We start from the raw sequence: 19,152 nt of genomic DNA on the forward strand, positions 1-19,152 counted from the left end.
TTACACTTTATAAAGTGAAATATAAGTGGCAATTTTGAGCACTAATTTCTCATTCAGCAAACATTGGTTTTTGAGAAATTAAGCATACCAAAACCATCTACGTTTTATGTAAATTATATTTAATCTAAAATCATTTCAAATTCATTAATTAGAACCCATTTAATTATTGATCAAAATTTGGTACACATTCAAATCTCTTAACTGATTTCCCGACAAGTGCACAATTATAGAGGTGCCATCCTACTTTTTTTTCCTTAAGAACTTTGATTATATATGTAATTCACAAAACTTTAAGGTGTCGTTACTTTCTTGCCATAAGGAATTTTTCCATATAAGTTAAATTTTCTAGAGTATTGATTTCTTCTTAATCAATTATATAATTTTGAAAAATAATTGAATTTAATTTATAATTAATTTAGTTCGACCAAATGAAATATAAGAAAGAATTTTCCTTTCTTCTAACCACCTTCCAAATGAAAAACACTAAAAATTGGTGGACACAGTTAAATTTGGATAGCGTAGGGTCAGTTCTCAATCCCATGCATCTCCCATAGACTTGGACTTCCACAAGCTCTTCTCCTTCCCTTGAGAAGAAAACAACCACATTCTTCACACTTAACCTCTGAAAATCATCTAACTCAATGCATATTCCTTTTCTTTCTAACTACTTCAAAATGGCACTGTGTACCAGCCGGCTGTCAATCGGCACTCTTCACGCGCTTACAACTACGCATCATCAACAGAGTATGGCGGCTTACAGGGCTAACTGCCTTGTTAATCATATGAAAATAAGTGAAAATAGCAACTATGCACTATTTCGCTTGCGTAGCGCCTTCAAAGACCTGCCACGGAAAGCCGGCAAGGTAGAGTTCTGGTTCCCTCCCTAGTCGACGACTCGCAATCATGGTAAGTATAGTTCCATACTTGGCGATGGCTAATTGCTTGGGTAAACTTTGTAGTTGGATTTATATATTAATTGAAATAAAAAATACAATATAAGTTGAAATAAGTAAATCCAATTAGAATCAAGAATGGTATGAGAGCATTTCAGTTATATCATCTTTTTTAGAGCATCTCAGTTATATCATCTTCTAGTAGTTATTAGAAGAGTCACAAAATTTATTGTGGTTAAAAGCATTTTATTGTATGAGATATGAGAAATGAGGAAAAAAAAATTAATTTGTATTCTGAAAACGAAGCAAATTATGCGACTTTTTCACTTTTAAATCATGTAGTTGCATTTACACTATTAAGTATAAAATATAAGGGATAATTACACTCTCCTCCATTAAAGATTGGTGTAATTACACGTAAACTCCCTATAATTTAGAAAATTATATCTAACACTCCTAATGTTTGCTACTGTCTAACAAATAAGTCTCTGTATTGGTCAAAATTTACTGAATTTGTTGATATTAACAAAAAAAAAATTGAATGAAAAATAAGATTTACTCTCCATTGGCTTATTATCAACTTAATTATATCAAGTCAAATAATTTTTTCGGACTAAACTACCCTTAAATGGTGGAAATATACCACCTCATATGCATTAACGCGTGAAGACGTATAAGGATAATTTAGTCAATAAAATGATTTATTTGACTTTTAATAAGCAAATAATAAGTCAATTGGGGATAAAAACATATTCTTTTTCCAATCTTTTTGTTAATATCAATAATTTTGGTGAATTTTGATTAATTGAGGGACTTATTTGTTAGACGAAAACAAACATCAGGAGTGCTAGTTGTAATTCTCAAACCACAGGGAGTTTAAACATAATTACATCAAATTTCAAGGGAGAGGAGTGTAATTATCTCAAAATATAATAAAAAGCTTCCCTAATAATATTAATCATAATTTTTAGGACGAAAATACTTTTATTCTTTAGCTCTGTTTATTACAGTCATTCCTCTCTAAGATAGTTTGTGTTCTAAATTTTTTTATTAAATATAAATTGAGTTCAAAATTCATAATTTCATAATTAAAATAGAAATCTGTAGAAACTCTATAAGCTTACAATCCTCACGTTGTTTATATAATTATTTGAAAATTTACATATTTTGTCTTTTATGTTGTTGTATATCTAAACACTTGTATGCGTATAATTTTTTAGAAAATATTGTCCATGCAATTTAAAAATATATATTTAGCTTTTGTATGTATTGTTAAATATACAAAACTATACATCTAATTAATCGATAATATTCCATAATTTTATAAGCAATTATTTTTTATACTTTAGAGGGGTGAATGCAATTTAGACATATTTTTGAAGAGTATAAAATATATTTAATCCATGTGAGCACAATTATTCACTGGGTTTTATTTTAGTGTTGGCGTTTATATATGAAATATGGTGGTAAGTAATAACTGCTGCGGGAAAGGGACCCGGACCAGCCAGGCAATTAGCCCATACTCTCTCATATTTCCAAATCCCAATACGATTAGTTGACTGCCCACCCACGACAGCGATCAGAGGCACCTCTTCCCTATCCCTCGCTCCGGCGAATCTATCCACCGTTAACGGAAGAATCGAGGTTTGTTTTGTCCTTGCTCTTCTGCTTCTTTTTTCTTTTACGAATTCATTTGCTTGATCGGTGGGCGACGTGATCTAGGTTGCAAAAGACCGCAGTGTAAAATTTTTAGTTGTTGTTTGGGGAAGGTGGGAGTTTTTCAATGGCGGTAGATATGGAGTCGTTAGTGGAGGCGACATCGGGTGCGGTAGGTGCGCTAGTCAGCACCACCGTTCTGTATCCGCTCGACACTTGCAAAACTAAGTACCAAGCTGAAAATCGAGCTCATCAGCACCAAAAATATAGGTGACTGCTCCTTATTATTATTTTTAATTTGTCCTGATATTTACATATGAATATATGTATATCGTGATTTTGCTAGATTTCAGTTCGCTGATCATGCTGGTGATGCGTACCTTTGACCCATGCTTTTCATTGTATAACGCTTTCTTTTTTCAGTTTTTAGTTTTTTATTTGTTCCCTGTGAAATTCCTGCGCGGTACATATGCTAGAAGCAGCGAGTCACTTTAAAACCAGTGAAATTGAACGTTTCTTAGTTTGTTGATTCAACCATATTAATTTAATATATTATATATCCAAAAAAATTAGGCAAATGGAAGGAAGATAATGCGAGAAATTGGAAGATAACTAATAAAAATATTCGAGAACTACAAAAGTAGATCTTTGTTATCACGTTTGGAATAATTTTATGGTAATTCTTATTAAGCTAATAGGAAAGAGAGACTGAAATGATAATATGCATAGCATATAGCGGCTGTTTTTTGTTAAAAAATTCTTTCTTGGTACTGTTATGTGTATTGGAAATACATTCCTCTGTATCTTATATTGCCAAATCTATGTAAGACACCAACATAAGGTCCTATTCTTAGCTTTCTACTGCTAAAAATGTTGTCTTTTGCTCACTTGTCTAGATTCACACCTTGAAGTGTATTCACATTCTCACATGTTCATCTTTGGATCTGTAACCATGTCTGACAGCCATTCCTGAATCCTTGCAGCAATGCTAATTAGAATGTGCAGATAAATATCAGTATTGAGAAGTTAATCTGAATAGATTGCTATTGTTTTGACAGGAATATTTCAGATGTCCTCTGGGAAGCAATTTCCAAAGGTCAAGTACTTTCACTGTATCAGGGCCTAGGGACAAAGAACTTGCAGTCTTTCATTTCACAGTTTATCTACTTCTATGGATATAGCTTCTTTAAGAGACTGTACTTGAGAGAAAGCAGATCTAAATCTATAGGAACTACAGCTAACTTAATCATCGCCGCTGCTGCTGGTGCATGCACAGCCATAGCGACACAGGCAAGTCATAGTTTCGTTGAAATTCTGATTTTTATATGTAAAGGTCCACTATTCATGTTGCATTGTGGTTGCTTGTTGGTGGTTGAATACTCACCCAGTAAACCTAGTTTCTAAGATTTTTCATAGGTTCACATCTCATTCTATGAACTTGGTCACGCATATAAGTTTATGACCTATTTTTTGACGCATTGCATAGCAAATCAGTATGTTCTAACAGATCTTCTTTCTTTTGTGTATTTAAATAGCACTTGCTCAGGATTAGTTATGCTCTTATCTTGACTCCTATCTGATTTGTAGCCTGTCTGAGTATCCTGAACTGAATTTAGTTTTATCAGCCTCTTGATACAGCATCTTCAAGAATGCAAACAAGTGATTTTGGAAAATCTAAAGGGTTGTGGGAATCTCTCTCAGAGGGCACTTGGGGAGATGCTTTTGATGGTCTTGGTGTTTCCCTTCTTCTCATCACAAATCCTTCTATACAGGTAGGCAACTGTGCTTTCTCTGCAGAATAATTTGTTACTTTAGAGGTCAATAGAAAATCTGATTGAAGCGAATTCTGATTGTAATTATAATGGTATGCAGTACACCGTATTTGATCAGCTAAAACACAGAATGCTAAAGGGGAACATGACGAAACAAAAAGATGATGTATCATCTCCAAAAGCTCTTTCTGCATTTTCTGCTTTCATCTTGGGTGCAGTCTCAAAATGCATTGCTACTTGTTTGACCTATCCAGCTATAAGGTGAAGATCTATCTCCCTTTTTTCTTACCATCCAACTCCGTTTAACTCTTCAAAGACTTGCATTCATGGAGGAGTTTAGCACTAGGACCATTGAGACTTTTATTCTTTTCTTTTGTTGCTAAAATCTGGACAATGGACAGGTGTAAGGTGATGATTCAGTCAGCAAAGTCGGATGAAACTGAGGAGGGTAAGCTCCAACCAAAATCCCGTAAAACATTGTCTGGAACAGTCCATTCCATCTGGGAAAAAGAGGGGATATTGGGTTTCTTCAAAGGGTTGCAGGCACAAATGCTGAAGACTGTCCTAACTTCAGCATTGCTTTTGATGATAAAGGAGAAAATTGCGAAGACCACATGGGTCCTAATGATTGCATTAAGGAGGTTGATGTTGATAACGAGACCCAAGATCAAGAGCTCTTGAAGAAATCTTGGCGTAAGTCCAATGTAAATAAAGGGACACATATAGGGTATGCCACATGGCCAACCTCTTGGTAAGTGCACTAAATGTGAAGATGTTCCAAAATCCGAACTTTGAACCACATTGATTCTGCTTGACTGTATTCTCATGATAATCCATCTGAAATAAGGTTAGCAAGGATCTTATACTAGTTACTTGGAGGCACACGCACAGCATAAAACATGAGATATGCGTCACCAGCCTTCTTTACTCTAGTTCGAATCACCACACCACAATGCAAGTCATGTCTCAAGCATGCATAGACTTGCCTCTGAAAGTAGAGGTTTAAGTTTTCGTTTCCCTTAAAGAAGAGACAAGTTGTTGTAAGTTTCTAGCCCGTCCGCGAACGTGTTTTCTGGGTTTGTATTGTCCTGTAGTAAACCCACATGAACGTTGTACTCAAATTTATATAGTTTCTATTCCTCAAAGGATACATCCATCATGATTGAGAGCCATTGCGGACTCTCAAGATTTTCTTCCCAATGTAGCCCAAAAAAAAAAATCTTAAAAGGTTCAAGGGAGGAACCAATAGAATATTCTTAATTCTATGATGCAAGACCACGTTAATTTTGTGTGAGACACATGCAACCTCTCAAGGAGTACGTTGTAAAATTTGAGATGGAAAAGTATTCTGTCAGTCACGCTACATTCACTTAATAATTGGGATAATTAAATTTATACCTCTTCACCTATTGTTATTTTATACAACTCATTCTTGTCTTTTGAAAAATTATAGAAACCACCTCTAGCAACTTTTAAAGTTCAAAAATGCCTTTGTTGATTAGGTCAATCTTTAACATAAATTTTCAAGGACAGAAATGCCCTTAGAATGTTTTTTGTAATTATCAAAAAATAAAAGATGTGTCAAAGTAATATTTATGAAAATGAGTCATATAACCCCATATATTTTTTTTATTATTTAGACTAATTTTTAATTTAAATTTAAATTATTTTATTGACTTTTGTTTATTGAAATTCCATATAAAATTACACTTTTTAATAATTAAAATACTAAATTATTCAACTAATATATAAATAAAATTAGTTAATAATTATAAGTTTAAATGAAGAAAATATCACAATTGCATAAATTATTTAAAATTATTAAAATTAAATAATTAGTTATCCTCTATTTTTATTTATAACTAAATTTTACTAAAATAAAAATAAAAAAAATTATGTGTTTTATATAGATTTAATTAGAATTAATAAAATAAATTATTTTTTTAAAAAATAATTTATTTTATTAATTCTAATTAAATCTATATAAAATACATAAGTTATTTTTAATTTTAATTTTAGTAAAATATTGATGTGCGTAAAAATACGTTGGTCAAAAAGGTCCAAGCGATCCAAAAATAAGAAAGAAACGAGAGGCCCGAAGGCCCAAGAGGACCTGTCAAGTCGCCTTGGCGGGTGGCCTCTAGAAAATAAATTGGCAAAGGGGGGATGCACAAGATATCCATATTTTCGGACCATGATCAAAGCCCAGTAAAACATTCGGCCCATAAGGCCCGCGTGACAGCCCACACTACTGTGGCATCTAGTTGGCTTAGGTATCAGAAGCCACCTTGAAACCACATCAACCCTAGCAAGACATCCTTGATGACTAGGACTCCTTGCAGACAAGGGAGGTCCTCAAAGCTCTAGATTCCTTGACAGCTTGGACCCCCTAACTTGGAAATAAGCATTCAACAACAATATTAACAGAAGAGAAGAACGAATTTTAAGGCTTATCCAAACAGTCTACATCCACTTTTTCCTGAAATGGAGGAAACGTTCATAGTCCTATCGGAAGAAGGCACCCCCTATAAATATAGGTTTACTCTTCCATGCTGAGGGCACTTCCGGACACCTTTATGAGACCTCCCACACCTTCTAACGTCTTCCAAACGCCTTCATGAGAATCTCTAACGTCTCTCATACCTCTTTTATTCTCTAAATCATCTCTCTCACTCTCTAAATATCCCCTAAGCACTCCACAAGCATATTATCAAGTGTTCTTAAACTTTTCGTCGACTTTATTCATCATATCTCGATTTTGATACATTTATTTACCTTTTAGCTTTATTTTATTTCAAATTCAATACTAAATTGGGCGTCAGAGTGCTAACATCTTTTTTGCAGGACCCCTTTCAGAATTTACATTCGCTTGGGACCAAGTTCCAAATAGTAGTCCATGTCCATTGGACCAATGCTTTTTTTGAACACATCAAGTTTAGTCATATATGATAATTGAGGATAAATAATCTTTTAATTTTAATAATTTTACTAAGGGATAATTATATATTAATTAAATAATATAATATTTTAATTATTAAAGGGTACAATTTTATATAGAGATTTAATAAAAAAAAGCTAATATAATAATTTACATTTAAATTGAAAATTGGTATATATAATAATAAAAATATATGGGATCATATTACTCATCTTAAAAAAGAATATTTTGATACCCTTCTACTTTTAATAATTACAGAAACACCCTTAAGGGCATTTCTGTCTTTAAAAAATTATTTTAAGGATTGACGTATTCAACATTTTTGAGCTTTAATTAAAGAATGTCAGGGGATAATTTGTGTAATATTTCAAAAGATATAGATGATTTATGTAAAAAATAATAAAAAAAATATTTAAATGTAATTATCCCTTAATAATTCAATGGTCATATGTAATCACAACGTGCAAAATAATTTTAAAGTTCCACCAGACGATAACAAAAACAAAAATGTACTTAAAATTGAGGTATGAAATCTAATTGGTTAATAACAAAATACCGAATAATATCACATAATAGTTAGGCCCGATTACAATCTCGAATGAAAAATGAGTAGCACAAATCTGTGGCAACGTTGCCTTATCATGATCAATCAAATTTAACTATATTACACGTATATTATAAATTATAGTTCTTTTAATATTTAAATAAGAATTAATTACATAATAAATGTAATGAAAAAATTTTACCAAATCGAATATAGAGTAGAATTTGCAAAGTTCAGATGCGACCAAAAACAGAATTGGTGGACATAATTAAATTTGGATAACGTGGCTGAGTCAACCAATGGCATGCATCCCATGTAAGCATATTCCCTCACTCCTCTCCTCTGCTTCCTGGTAAACTGCTTCATACTTCATTCACATACCTTAAATGTGACTTCCTCCACTGCCCAAGTAGCCGGAAAAAATGGCAGTCACAGCCAACAGCCGCATCACCCTGGCAGCCACCGCACACTTAGACTGTGCCGCCCGATTGTATGGCAGAAAGGGGAGGCTGGTAAAGTTCTGCAATGGAGAGATAATGGGAGAGAAGCTGAAATTTGCACCACTTCAGCATAGGAACAAGAACAACTTTAAGAGTTCTGTCTGCATGTCACTTACAGCTGATTTTGCAGGTGAGACTAAGGTGAGTTTCTTGCTTTTGTTCGACTAAAATGATGAAATTGGCAGCTTAAACTCCTCAAGACATGGCCAAGTAATGAATGATATAAATTTGTTGGCAGTTGAGGGACTTGGAGATGGAGAAGAGGGATCCAAGAACTGTTGTAGCAATCATACTCGGAGGAGGAGCAGGCACCCGTCTCTTCCCGCTCACTAAACGTCGTGCCAAGCCTGCCGTGAGTCTAAAATATCTGCTTCTTGCTAAGGATTCTCAATGCAACCATTTTCATATGTTGTAAACTGGCAACCACCGTGATCAGAAATTAAATGATATTGTAACTTTTAACTATTTTTGTGTTGCTCAAACAATGTTTCAGGTTCCCATAGGAGGAGCATATAGGCTAATTGATGTGCCGATGAGCAACTGCATCAACAGTGGGATCAACAAAGTTTACATCCTCACTCAGTTCAACTCGGCATCACTCAACAGGCATCTTCAACGTGCTTATAATTTCGCGGGTGGTGTCACATTTGGAGATGGCTATGTTGAGGTAAATGTTCAAAGCTTACCTGTCTCACGCATCAGCAGTTGTCACTAGCTTCAGACACACGCTCGATAATCTGTTGGACAGAACTAATCAAGATGATACATGTGAATTCAGTCAATCAAGACTGCAGAACTTCTTTTTCTTGTTTCAGGTTTTGGCCGCCACTCAAACTCCAGGCGAGGCAGGGAAAAATTGGTTTCAAGGGACTGCAGATGCTGTTCGGCAATTCCACTGGCTTTTTGAGGTATCAGTTCTAGTTTAGATGTCTAATGTGAAAATTGATCCCATTATCATTCATCACTAAAAAGAGGAGCAAGAAACCTCAATTTTCACAGTATTAATGTGATGATGTTATTCGATGCCCATAGGATCCAAGAAGTAAAGATATTGAAGATGTTCTCATTCTATCTGGTGATCACTTGTACAGAATGGATTACATGGACTTTGTTCAGGTAAGCTACGAGCGAAAATGTAAAATGTAAGAGTATTGCAGCTGAAGATTATATGTTCATGGCATTACACTGGATAGCATTCTGTTTTCTGCAGAATCATCGACAGAGTGGTGCAGATATTACTATATCATGTTTACCGATAGATGACAGGTAGACCTTCTTCTTCTTCCTCTTGCCTTGGACAGGATTTAATGTTAATAGACTAATTAATAACTAAGACTTTTTGTATAATCCTTGTGGCCTTTGGGGATTCCTTGGAATACAAAACATTAACATTTCAAGTAATTTATCTCTTTTCATGATAGTCGTGCCTCAGATTTTGGTTTGATGAAGATCGACAACAAGGGAAGGGTAATTGCATTCAGTGAAAAGCCCAAAGGAAATGATTTGAAGGCAATGGTATTACATGCCCAAACACACAGACTTTCTCTGAGCAATTGTACTCTAGATTTGAAGTTAACTCAGTATGCATTTCAGGCAGTGGACACAACAGTTCTGGGACTCTCACGGGATGAGGCAGAGAAGAAGCCTTACATAGCTTCAATGGGAGTTTATGTCTTTAAGAAGGAAATACTTTTGAATCTTTTAAGGTAATCTTGTATCATCTGACCCTTTTGAAACATTACCTCCAAGCCTCATCAGAACATGTAACATTAAGTATGGTTTGTTTCTGTCGATCCAGATGGCGGTTTCCAACTGCAAATGATTTTGGATCAGAAATAATCCCTGCCTCAGCTAGGGAATTCTATACTAAGGTCTCATGAATAGTTCATCACTGCAGGGCTTTACATGAGATTCTGACTATATCTTCAAGACGTCTGCTTCATATCAATAACATACTTCAAACTAAGTATCTTTCTGGAAATATTTGCAGGCTTATCTATTCAACGATTACTGGGAAGACATTGGTACAATTCGGTCATTTTTTGAAGCAAACCTTGCTCTTACTCAACATGTTAAGTTCTCCAGATCACGAACTTCTCTGCCTCATATGCTTTCATTTGTGAACTAACGCTGGGCCCATGTTTTCCTCGATTTGCATTAATATTTCAGCCACCAAGATTTAGTTTCTATGATGCAGCAAAGCCAATCTACACATCCAGAAGAAACTTGCCACCATCCAAGATAGATAATAGCAAGGTTATTATTACTTCTGGGCTTCACTTAGTTCCTATGGATACTGGTCATGCTGAAGATTTTCTTCCATCTTTCATGCACAATTTCCTGAAGTTTGTTCTTCCGCAGATTGTTGATTCAATTGTATCACATGGAAGTTTCTTGACCAATTGCTTCGTCGAGCACAGTGTTATTGGCATCCGGTCGCGCATAAACTCCAACGTTCACCTAAAGGTTTGGTTTCGATATTCTTCTTTCTTGATTCTTGACAAACTTCATTTTGTTCTTGATATTGTCATCACGATGAAGTTTGACCTAATTAAGGTTTCTGATATTTGCAGGACACAGTGATGCTTGGTGCTGACTACTATGAAACTGATTCTGAAATTGCCTTTGCTTTATCTAAGGGGAATGTTCCTTTAGGAATTGGAGAAAATACAAGAATCAGGTACAGGCAATTCGGCTTCTGTCCCTCAGTATTACAATTTCCTATTGAGTTCTTTCTCGTCTCACATCTTCTGCTTTATGTTATGCAGAGAATGCATTATTGACAAGAATGCTAGAATTGGGAAAAACGTAGTCATTGAAAATTCAGAGGTAAGTTCTTCCAAATCCTTCAGGATATCTTGCATCAGAGTGGAACTGAAACTTGTTCTTTCCATATGTTGATTTGCAGGGAGTGCAAGAGGCCGACAGAACTTCAGAAGGATACTACATTCGATCCGGCGTGACAGTCATTTTGAAAAATTCAATAATCAAAGATGGAACTGTAATATGACATTCCATTTTTGTCTCTCTTCTGCGGGGTGAATATTCAAAGAGACTGAGAATCATGAAATAGCACCCATGGTCAGAAATTCAGATTTTTTTACATTAATATGAAAGTTTCATAGTATGTTCAGAACTGGAACTCGATCACTGGTATATGCTTCAGTTATTTGTTCTTTTTGGAAAGAAGTAGATGCACAACCAACAGAGAGAAACAAGATCAATAACTATAACTAAATACCGAAAAAGTGATTAGGTGGACTTATTTCCAACTTGGAAGAAGACAACAGCATTTAAAAGAATAATTCTTCACAATGAAACAGTAATTCATTTTCAAATCTCTGCAATACAAAGCGTTCTTCTGCCGTTATAATGCTGGTAACAAAACATTTACTGTCTGAAAACGGCTTCCTACCTGTTCTTCCAGCACGATGAAGATAATTGATAGCATCTCTTGGAAGATCAAAATTATATATATGAGTTGTCTCAGGCAGGTCAACCCCTCTAGCAGCTATGTCCGTCGCAACTAGAAGATAACCTCCTGATTGCTTGACATCCTGTGATCAAAACATAGAAATATAAGACAGAAGAAATACTAGACAGCACAGTAAGATAAATCTCAAATTTTCTTCCACCAAACAAGCAGAGGACAATTTGAGAGAAGGGACTAATGGTAGTTACGGATAATGATGTCGCTCGTTGGTTGATATTCATGTCTTCCTCTAGCAGAACTAATTCCAAGCATTCTCCATATGAAGTTTTCAGAAATTCAAATAAGGCAGTTGTTGGTGGAGCATTTCCAGCTCTCTTTGACTTCTCTGACTGCATATCAAGGACAAGATGCCGTTAATCCACAATATATCCCATACTTGAATTTGCGCCTCAAGAACATATTATTCTAAGATGTCACAGAAATAATCTGACTGGTAAAATCCAAATTTCAGTTTTGACCAGCATTACCATAACACTCAATATTGATACATGTTTCTGAAGGGCAAAAAAGGCTTTTGATTATCCCAATGGATGGTTACATTTATTAAATGGAGCCTGATTCAGGGGTAACCCTTCTTTTAGTTCATACAGTGCTAGATATCCTACCAACAAAACTAGATGATATCAGTCAACAAAGTTGAGGGTGTTAAGAGAACTAACTTGCTCTCCAACAAAAATTATAGCCGACTTAGGTGCATCTGACTGTAACAAATGTAGGAGTGTTGAATTCCTCTCTCTTTTATCACATACCTGACAGAACAAAATAAGAGATTCTAGATTACAAGGGAGTAACTGTGAAATAGATGGAGAAAGAAATAGTATGAGAAAGTAACTGTCAGATAAATAAAAAACCCATGTAATGAAGATAAAGTTATTTAATTATCAAGGTTCATTTCAAATACGTGAAGTATTTTCTTACCACAAATCTATGATATAAGCATGAGGGCATAGGCTCAACTGGATTTACATGGACATGGACAACGTCAGCCTGTTGTGATAAGTGAAGCAACAAAATATACACAATTAGGACATGCTGATGCCAAATGCAGGCAATTATGGGTAAGTATAAATAATTCGCAAACCTTGGTCCATTTCTGCTGAATACAGTCATATAAAAATCGTCTATGCTGAGGAATTGAGGCACTAGCAAATACAGTTTGACGGTTATTGATTGATGAGTAGGTAGTCAAAAGCTTCCTTAAAGAACTCACTTCTCTGGAAGAATTGAACATAAAATCAACCTACACATTGGGCAAAATATTATGCAGAATACAACATGTCCTTCAATAGTCAAGACAAAGGCATTACAAGTTCTAATGACAACACCAATAAGAAGTCAACAAACTAACAAGTTGTGAATGTTCAGTAAACTATTGAACCAATGAACATTTAGTAGCCTGAAACAATTTTCCAAGTTGCTAATGTATAATTAGTTCCAGAAGTATATGAACCGTAAAAAACCCCAAAATATCTTCTTCATTGGTCATTTTGCACACACTGGGGAAAAAGTGAATTTTGGGATCTTATGTGATAGAGTATGCAAACTTAAATGCAAAGAAGAGAGATTAAACAGCGCTATCATTTTCGGTACCTCATCAATGACCAACACACGCATGGTGTCCAACTTAAGAATTTGCTTGTCAAGCATTTGACAGAGACTCCTCAAAGTAGCAATTACTATAGCTGGGGGTTCCACCTGTCAATAGAACAGGGTTTTACAGGCTCTGTTAGAAAATCAATATGAGAAGCTAACTAAGAGTATTATGAAAAGAGATTTTCAATTGTTGGTTGTTGATGCCCCTTGAAAACACCAAGTAATAAACTGGGAATCTACAACATTCCAGACAACTACTCTTGCATATAATTACTATTATTGGACCAGTTAGGACCTGTAACAAAAGACAATTCTTAAGATTCCAGATGGTTCATACAGCATCAGGCACCAGTTGTTCTGAAAGCAGCTCTAGCTCGTGTGTCATATGACAGATGTGATTACAGCAATAAATTATTACCTTTAACCAACTCTTATGTCTTCTCAATGTTCCACCATCTAAAAGAGCCATCACTGTACATGACCTCTGCTCCGAGTCAAGTTCTGGATATTTTGCAGCCAGCATACGTGCAACTTTCGTAACCTTTCTTATGGTAGGAAACAAGATTAATTTTTCATAAAACTATGATTAACTTTATATGGAGATTAGAGAAGCAGGTAAGAGCATCTACCTGCATGCCAAGTTCTCTCGTGGGAACAACAATTAGGGCCTGCACAGATGACCTTTGTGCATTGACAACTGAGTATATCAGAAGTAGGTATGCTAATGTCTTTCCTGAACCTGTCTAGAAAACCAGAAGCGCAACAAAATAACAGTAGCTTCATCAGCTTTTTTCTGGGGTTGCTGAAATAATGAACTGATGGCCAAACCAGTTATCAACAAATACTGAATGCTGTTATCTTTCATCAACTAAATTTCACAAAGTGCTGGTGTACTTCACGTTTAATGTAATTAATGCCTAGTATTCATTATAATACAACATGTATGTTGGTTAGGTGAATTTAACACACTGTTCAGATCCTTGATTGGACCATTCACCATTCAATTGCATCATATTCTCCTTTTGCAAGAGAAACGGAAACTACTAAATTCAATAACTTTTTGAATTATATCATATATTACGGAGAAAGAGATGAAATAGATACACATTTTTTTTCCTTTTCTTCAGTAAACAACCAAAATGAACGCTTCCCTTGTTGCTTTACATGCTAAAATCAAAGGTCCAAACTTAAGAACCTATTTTCAATATCCCAAAACAACAAACTTCAAAAACCGAAAGCACACAAGAGTGTATTGACCTGAGCATGAATCACGCAGTCCCGCCCAGAAAACAACACCGGCAACGCTTCACGCTGTACGTGCGTTGGCACAATATATCCAACCTCCTCCGCCCTGCAAATAAAAAAAATAAATTGTCATCAAATAACATTCTAAAAATACTATCAGAATCGGAACCTGTTCCAACTCAATTAATTTGATTACTCCAATCAAAATAACTGTTAAACCAACACAGAATCAGCATTTATCCGGAAGCTGTCATATCTCCATCCAAACTCAAGAGAAAAGCAATAAACTTGCCTGCGGAGCACGTGATCGGGGACGCGACCCTGACATAGCTCGCGCAGCCCGGAAGAAGTGTTCTTCGTGGTTCCCGCGTCGCTTTGTTCTACACAAGTGGGACTGATAGAACCTGATATTGAGAGACAGCCCACCGTACGGTTAATGTGGTCGGAAAACAACGAGAGCTTGCTGTTAGAGCGAGTGAAGGGAGGAGAGAGTGGTCTCGCCGTGGAGGTCCATGGTAAAGAACGCAGGTGCGGCGCAGAGGAACACGCCATGGGAGAAGCACTGAGGGAATGAGGATGACGCCAGGTATAATTACTTTGGTGCCCTTACAATTCAACTGTTATTTTGAGTTGAATTAAAGACGCCTTCAACCCCAAGCGACTTCAATTTTGCGTCTGTTCTCAACTTCACGTTTTCACATGTTGAAATGTCAAATCAATGAGCCCACTTAGGCAAATTGGGCCATTTGTATCTACCTTTATGAGCGAATTTAGGATAATTGGGCTTTTTGTAAGCAGGCTGGATCCTAACTAGGCTTCGTGGGCCATATTGGGCCGCCTTACTATCCATTACCCAAATATGCATTCCTAGGTCTTCCTATTTTTCTAGTCAAATTAATAGAAAATACAATTTACATTCTCATTTAATTAAAACAATAATTTCATTTCGTACTAAAAATAGCTTTTTGGGTTTGGGTATTTACATATAATACGATTTCCCCCCAAGAATTGGGCTATTATTGGTAATATTCTAAACTTGGAGGGTCACAAAGAAAATTACCTTTCACCTACCGCACTTTTTCACCAAGAACAAGGACAAGGAGTGTCAAATCAGGGAGGTAAAGTGTCAAAATAGTGAAATATAGGGGTCAATTCGCAATTTTTCCAAAGTGAAAAATATAGTCTGATTCATTCCACCAACCGTCTGAATAAGTAAACGGAAATATTTCCTAAGTTTTCTGCTCTTTCTTCTTCTCTCCATAATTCCTTTCTTTGACCTTTTACTCTCTCCCTCTCTCGCTCTCTCTCTCTCTACACTTTTCTTGTAAACTTTATTATTTTTACTAATAATAAATGTATTTATTGTTGAGTTCTTCTCCTGATTCTTGAATTTTCCGCCCCATATGAAAATATATATTAGTGGTTAATTAGCATTACATGATAATAATAATAGTAGTAGTGAAATGTAATTACATTAGATGAATATGGCTAGTTCTTTGCTATCCCTATCCCTATCCGCTCCTTCATCTTCATCTGGGCCGGTTCATGATATGGTTTCTGATGACAGCTTTGAGTATTCATGTAGCATCTGTCTTGAGCCCTTCACCTCTCTTGATCCTCCCTCTGTAAGATGTTTGTTTGTGATACTTTACGCACATTACAATTTGTGATCTTTCATTGTGTTGTTGTTGTGATTGATAGCGTGTGTAGATTGTAAGGTTGCATATAAATGCACAATTGTACAGGGAGGTGTATTGGTAAATTATATGTAGTGTGTGTGTGTTGGCATACGTGTATTTGTAAATTTAGGTGGATGGAAGATAATTATTGAACGATTTAATTTCTGGAGTCCCTTGTATTGAGGAATTGTGCCAAAGATCAGGATTTCAAGAATTGAGAGGGTATTACTCATACATGGGATTGATAATGGGGATTCTATGCGATGCTATATGATTTTGACTATTTGATGATCACTGGTTTGTATTGTCTGTTTGATTCAACCCGGTGGTATGTATTTTATCAGCAGATTGCCATTTGATTAAGGGCCAAATATGAAGGTGTCCATTTTTCCATTTTCTTAAAGATCTGTCTTCCTTTTCAGGTCACGAAATGTAATCATGAGTATCATTTGCACTGTATTCTTGAATGGTAGGTTCTCTAACTTTTACCAAGTTTATGTTAAATATATTAGATATCTTTCTCCTACCACTAGCAAATTCAAACAAGTTCCTCCATTTGTTAGGTCCCAGAGAAGCATTGAATGTCCAATATGTTTACAGCACCTTGTCCTCAAAGATCCTGTCAGGTAATGAAGATGATATTGCACAAGAATGGAGAAATGTCATTCACGTTTTTGATTCATTGAGATTATAAAGCAATTCATATTTCTCCTTTCAAGTCTCTGTTGAATTCATTTACAGCCAAGAGCTGTTAGCTGGAGTGGGGAGCGACAAGATTTTCAGGCCAAGGCAAAATCTTAACCCTGTAAACCCCGACAACAATGATGTCAATAATGTAGGTTTGCATATCCAACTCACAAGTTGAATCCACATTTGGCTTCAATCTTTCATTTCTCTTGAAGGGTGTTATAATCAAATTTCCAGGATGCACCTGCCGTGGAAGAGTCTGATTTCGAGCAACGAATTATGCGACATTTTGCTACTATAGCTAGCAGAGCTCGTAGCATCAGCAGTAGACAGAGAAGGCAGACGACTCCACCAGTTGGCCCTTCACAAATACACCCTTCTGTTCCCATAATGAACGTGACTGAAGTCAATAGTTCATCATCTGAGCATCAGAACTTTTCTGAGTCCCTGAAGTCCAAGATTTCCACTGCTTCAATCAGGTAAGAGATGTGCCAATGCATTTTCAGGGCGCAACAAGAATTTAGCTCGTGGCTGATTTCACACTAAATGGGACAGGTATAAAGAATCAATCTCAAAGAGTACCCGAGGTTTGAAGGAAAAACTGATTGCCCGCAACGACTCTGTCAAGGAACTGAGTAGAGGAATGCAGCGTGAAATGAGCGCAGGAATTGCTGGAATTTCCAGGATGATTGATCGCCTGGATATTATTACTCAAAAGCGAGCTGGAGTTTCTATTCCTGTATCCAGCTGCACACTGGAAACGTCAAACAATGAGGTAAAGGGAACTGAAGATGAGATTATAGTTCATTTGACTAAACAAAATACAGGAGAAACTTCAAAAGTTCTTTGTTCAGATTCCACCCAACTAATCACAGACAGCAACTCAGGAGGTATAGAAGTTTCTCTTGCAAAGGGTAGCACAACCACTTCACTGTTTTATAAGAATACTACTAATTGTCTCCAGGGCCGGAGCTTGTAGTCCATTTACATCTAGAATTGGACCCTTCAAGTTTGATCAGTTTTCCTGTTAATTTTCACTTACAGGAGAAGAATTGATGATGGTGAAATGAAGATTCTGATTCTAGAAATCCAGCCAAATGCTCAACTTCTCAAGCGACGAGTACTGAGGAATCAATCTAGTACCATTAGATGGATGATTGATTTGCGTCCTGCGAGGGAGCTTTGTTGGCTGCAATAACCCTGTACTGCTAAGTTTCTCTATTGCACTAAGTACAGATTGCTCTATGATTTCCTCTTATTACCTGAAATTGCGTTTCGGTTTCTCACTTTGCTTGCGTTAAAGAGAGATATTGTAAAGCCTTTCAGAAGAGAATAAAGGGATATTTTATTGATGATTGGAAGTTACAAAAAATTCAGAAAATCTTAAACACCTTGATCTCCAGTGGGATACGCTCAACCATTGACTATCATTCCACCTGCAGAACCAATACAATTTCACAATGTATAAGCTATGTGTTTGAGCTGATACCCAAGATTTCTTATAATTATGGTAATGAAAGTTATGAAACATAACATAACATACATACCATTAGGGTGGAGAACCTGCCCAGTGTAATAGGAAGAATCCCTGGATGCCAAGAACACATAACATGGTGCAATCTCATCAGGCTGCCCCGCCCTGCCCATTGGTGTCTCAGATCCTAGGCTCTGAACCTTGTCTTTGTCGTGAATCACGACTTGTACCGGAGTCCACACTGGTCCAGGGGCCACACCATTGACCCAAATTCCTCTATCTACGAGCTGAAGAGCCAGACCCCTAGTGAAAGCCACTATGGCTCCCTTTGTCGACTGATACTCGAGAGATGATGGTGAACCAAGATAGGCTTGAACTGATGTCGTGTTGATAATGCTAGCCCCTTCTGCCATGTGCTTCAGAGAATGCCTGCATTGGTATAGAATCAAGCTTTACTTCCATAAAACTTAAATTTTTTTCTTTCGAACGATTTTCAGCAGCTAATATGAACCTGGCCATGAAGAAGTAAGCAAAGATGTTAATTCTGAAAATCCTCAGAAGCTGGTCTTCTGTGATCTCATCAACTGTGCCAACACGCGATTCTGCTGCATTGTTCACTAGAATATCGATCTTTCCATAGTTTTTCGCAACTTCCTCGACTACCATTTTGCAGTTCTC

At 36.2% G+C, this 19,152-nt stretch overlaps 5 protein-coding genes across 9 annotated transcripts in view; 3 read left to right on the top strand and 2 right to left on the bottom strand.

The window, feature by feature from the left end:
* Positions 2,353–5,471, top strand: LOC105171373 (peroxisomal adenine nucleotide carrier 1). Of its 2 annotated transcripts, none has more exons than XM_011092460.2 (6): positions 2,353–2,537; positions 2,616–2,819; positions 3,608–3,839; positions 4,175–4,321; positions 4,422–4,582; positions 4,723–5,471. In XM_011092460.2, the coding sequence occupies exons 2-6, from the start codon at positions 2,677–2,679 to the stop codon at positions 5,000–5,002; spliced, it is 963 nt and encodes a 320-aa protein (XP_011090762.1). In that variant the 5' UTR covers positions 2,353–2,537; positions 2,616–2,676; the 3' UTR covers positions 5,003–5,471. The 2 variants fall into 2 exon arrangements, with proteins under 2 accessions (XP_011090762.1, XP_011090765.1); XM_011092463.2 differs by having other exon boundaries at positions 2,663–2,819.
* On the top strand, positions 8,125–11,445 carry LOC105171375 (glucose-1-phosphate adenylyltransferase large subunit 3, chloroplastic/amyloplastic). Its single transcript, XM_011092466.2, has 15 exons — positions 8,125–8,444; positions 8,542–8,655; positions 8,797–8,970; positions 9,119–9,211; positions 9,336–9,419; positions 9,514–9,569; positions 9,725–9,818; positions 9,897–10,009; positions 10,102–10,174; positions 10,294–10,374; positions 10,473–10,559; positions 10,665–10,769; positions 10,877–10,983; positions 11,072–11,132; positions 11,212–11,445. Exons 1-15 carry the CDS (start codon positions 8,226–8,228, stop codon positions 11,311–11,313), a joined length of 1,563 nt encoding a protein of 520 aa, XP_011090768.1. The 5' UTR covers positions 8,125–8,225; the 3' UTR covers positions 11,314–11,445.
* On the bottom strand, positions 11,215–15,301 carry LOC105171374 (DEAD-box ATP-dependent RNA helicase 58, chloroplastic). 3 transcript variants are annotated; one of them, XM_011092465.2, is made up of 11 exons: positions 14,927–15,300; positions 14,647–14,740; positions 14,019–14,132; positions 13,808–13,930; positions 13,387–13,491; positions 12,878–13,036; positions 12,715–12,783; positions 12,456–12,545; positions 11,985–12,125; positions 11,719–11,860; positions 11,215–11,358 (listed from the first exon to the last, which is right to left on the bottom strand). In XM_011092465.2, exons 1-11 carry the CDS (start codon positions 15,184–15,186, stop codon positions 11,291–11,293), a joined length of 1,365 nt encoding a protein of 454 aa, XP_011090767.1. In that variant the 5' UTR covers positions 15,187–15,300; the 3' UTR covers positions 11,215–11,290. The 3 variants fall into 3 exon arrangements, with proteins under 3 accessions (XP_011090767.1, XP_011090766.1, XP_020553094.1); XM_011092464.2 differs by lacking the exon at positions 11,215–11,358 and having other exon boundaries at positions 11,475–11,860; positions 14,927–15,301; XM_020697435.1 differs by lacking the exons at positions 11,215–11,358; positions 14,927–15,300 and having other exon boundaries at positions 11,475–11,860; positions 14,019–14,128; positions 14,647–14,669.
* On the top strand, positions 15,953–18,352 carry LOC105171376 (E3 ubiquitin-protein ligase RHF1A). 2 transcript variants are annotated; one of them, XM_011092467.2, is made up of 7 exons: positions 15,953–16,259; positions 16,736–16,782; positions 16,877–16,939; positions 17,055–17,148; positions 17,238–17,479; positions 17,556–17,890; positions 18,045–18,352. In XM_011092467.2, exons 1-7 carry the CDS (start codon positions 16,113–16,115, stop codon positions 18,068–18,070), a joined length of 954 nt encoding a protein of 317 aa, XP_011090769.1. In that variant the 5' UTR covers positions 15,953–16,112; the 3' UTR covers positions 18,071–18,352. The 2 variants fall into 2 exon arrangements, with proteins under 2 accessions (XP_011090769.1, XP_011090770.1); XM_011092468.2 differs by having other exon boundaries at positions 15,955–16,259; positions 17,556–17,775.
* Positions 18,117–19,152, bottom strand: part of LOC105171582 (glucose and ribitol dehydrogenase homolog 1-like) — a gene marked incomplete at its 5' end in the record, with an annotated part of 1,436 nt that continues 400 nt past the window's right edge. Inside the window, 3 exons of the mRNA XM_011092742.2 lie at positions 18,117–18,436; positions 18,548–18,903; positions 18,986–19,152. The exon at positions 18,986–19,152 is cut by the window's right edge and continues 246 nt beyond it. Of these exons, the coding sequence (XP_011091044.2) occupies positions 18,414–18,436; positions 18,548–18,903; positions 18,986–19,152 (546 nt within the window). The remainder of the gene's footprint in view (positions 18,437–18,547; positions 18,904–18,985) is intronic.

This window comes from Sesamum indicum, linkage group LG10 (assembly GCF_000512975.1).
Source record: "Sesamum indicum cultivar Zhongzhi No. 13 linkage group LG10, S_indicum_v1.0, whole genome shotgun sequence".
Lineage (NCBI taxonomy): Eukaryota > Viridiplantae > Streptophyta > Magnoliopsida > Lamiales > Pedaliaceae > Sesamum > Sesamum indicum.

What these genes read in the sequence shown, in the direction of transcription:
- LOC105171374 (XM_011092464.2), bottom strand. Translation starts at nt 15,186, where the DNA reads ATGGCGTGTTCCTCTGCGCCGCACCTGCGTTCTTTACCATGGACCTCC. An exon ending in ACTGCGTGATTCATGCTCAG is followed by an intron (nt 14,133 to 14,646) that starts GTCAATACACTC and finishes CTGGTTTTCTAG; the next exon opens with ACAGGTTCAGGAAAGACATT. An exon ending in TTCAGCAGAAATGGACCAAG is followed by an intron (nt 12,784 to 12,877) that starts GTTTGCGAATTA and finishes TTATCACAACAG; the next exon opens with GCTGACGTTGTCCATGTCCA.
- LOC105171376 (XM_011092467.2), top strand. Translation starts at nt 16,113, where the DNA reads ATGAATATGGCTAGTTCTTTGCTATCCCTATCCCTATCCGCTCCTTCA. An exon ending in TTGCACTGTATTCTTGAATG is followed by an intron (nt 16,783 to 16,876) that starts GTAGGTTCTCTA and finishes TCCATTTGTTAG; the next exon opens with GTCCCAGAGAAGCATTGAAT. An exon ending in GTCCTCAAAGATCCTGTCAG is followed by an intron (nt 16,940 to 17,054) that starts GTAATGAAGATG and finishes ATTCATTTACAG; the next exon opens with CCAAGAGCTGTTAGCTGGAG.
- LOC105171373 (XM_011092460.2), top strand. Translation starts at nt 2,677, where the DNA reads ATGGCGGTAGATATGGAGTCGTTAGTGGAGGCGACATCGGGTGCGGTA. An exon ending in GCACAGCCATAGCGACACAG is followed by an intron (nt 3,840 to 4,174) that starts GCAAGTCATAGT and finishes TAGTTTTATCAG; the next exon opens with CCTCTTGATACAGCATCTTC. An exon ending in TTGACCTATCCAGCTATAAG is followed by an intron (nt 4,583 to 4,722) that starts GTGAAGATCTAT and finishes GACAATGGACAG; the next exon opens with GTGTAAGGTGATGATTCAGT.
- LOC105171375 (XM_011092466.2), top strand. Translation starts at nt 8,226, where the DNA reads ATGGCAGTCACAGCCAACAGCCGCATCACCCTGGCAGCCACCGCACAC. An exon ending in TGTTTACCGATAGATGACAG is followed by an intron (nt 9,570 to 9,724) that starts GTAGACCTTCTT and finishes TTTTCATGATAG; the next exon opens with TCGTGCCTCAGATTTTGGTT. An exon ending in GAAATGATTTGAAGGCAATG is followed by an intron (nt 9,819 to 9,896) that starts GTATTACATGCC and finishes TATGCATTTCAG; the next exon opens with GCAGTGGACACAACAGTTCT.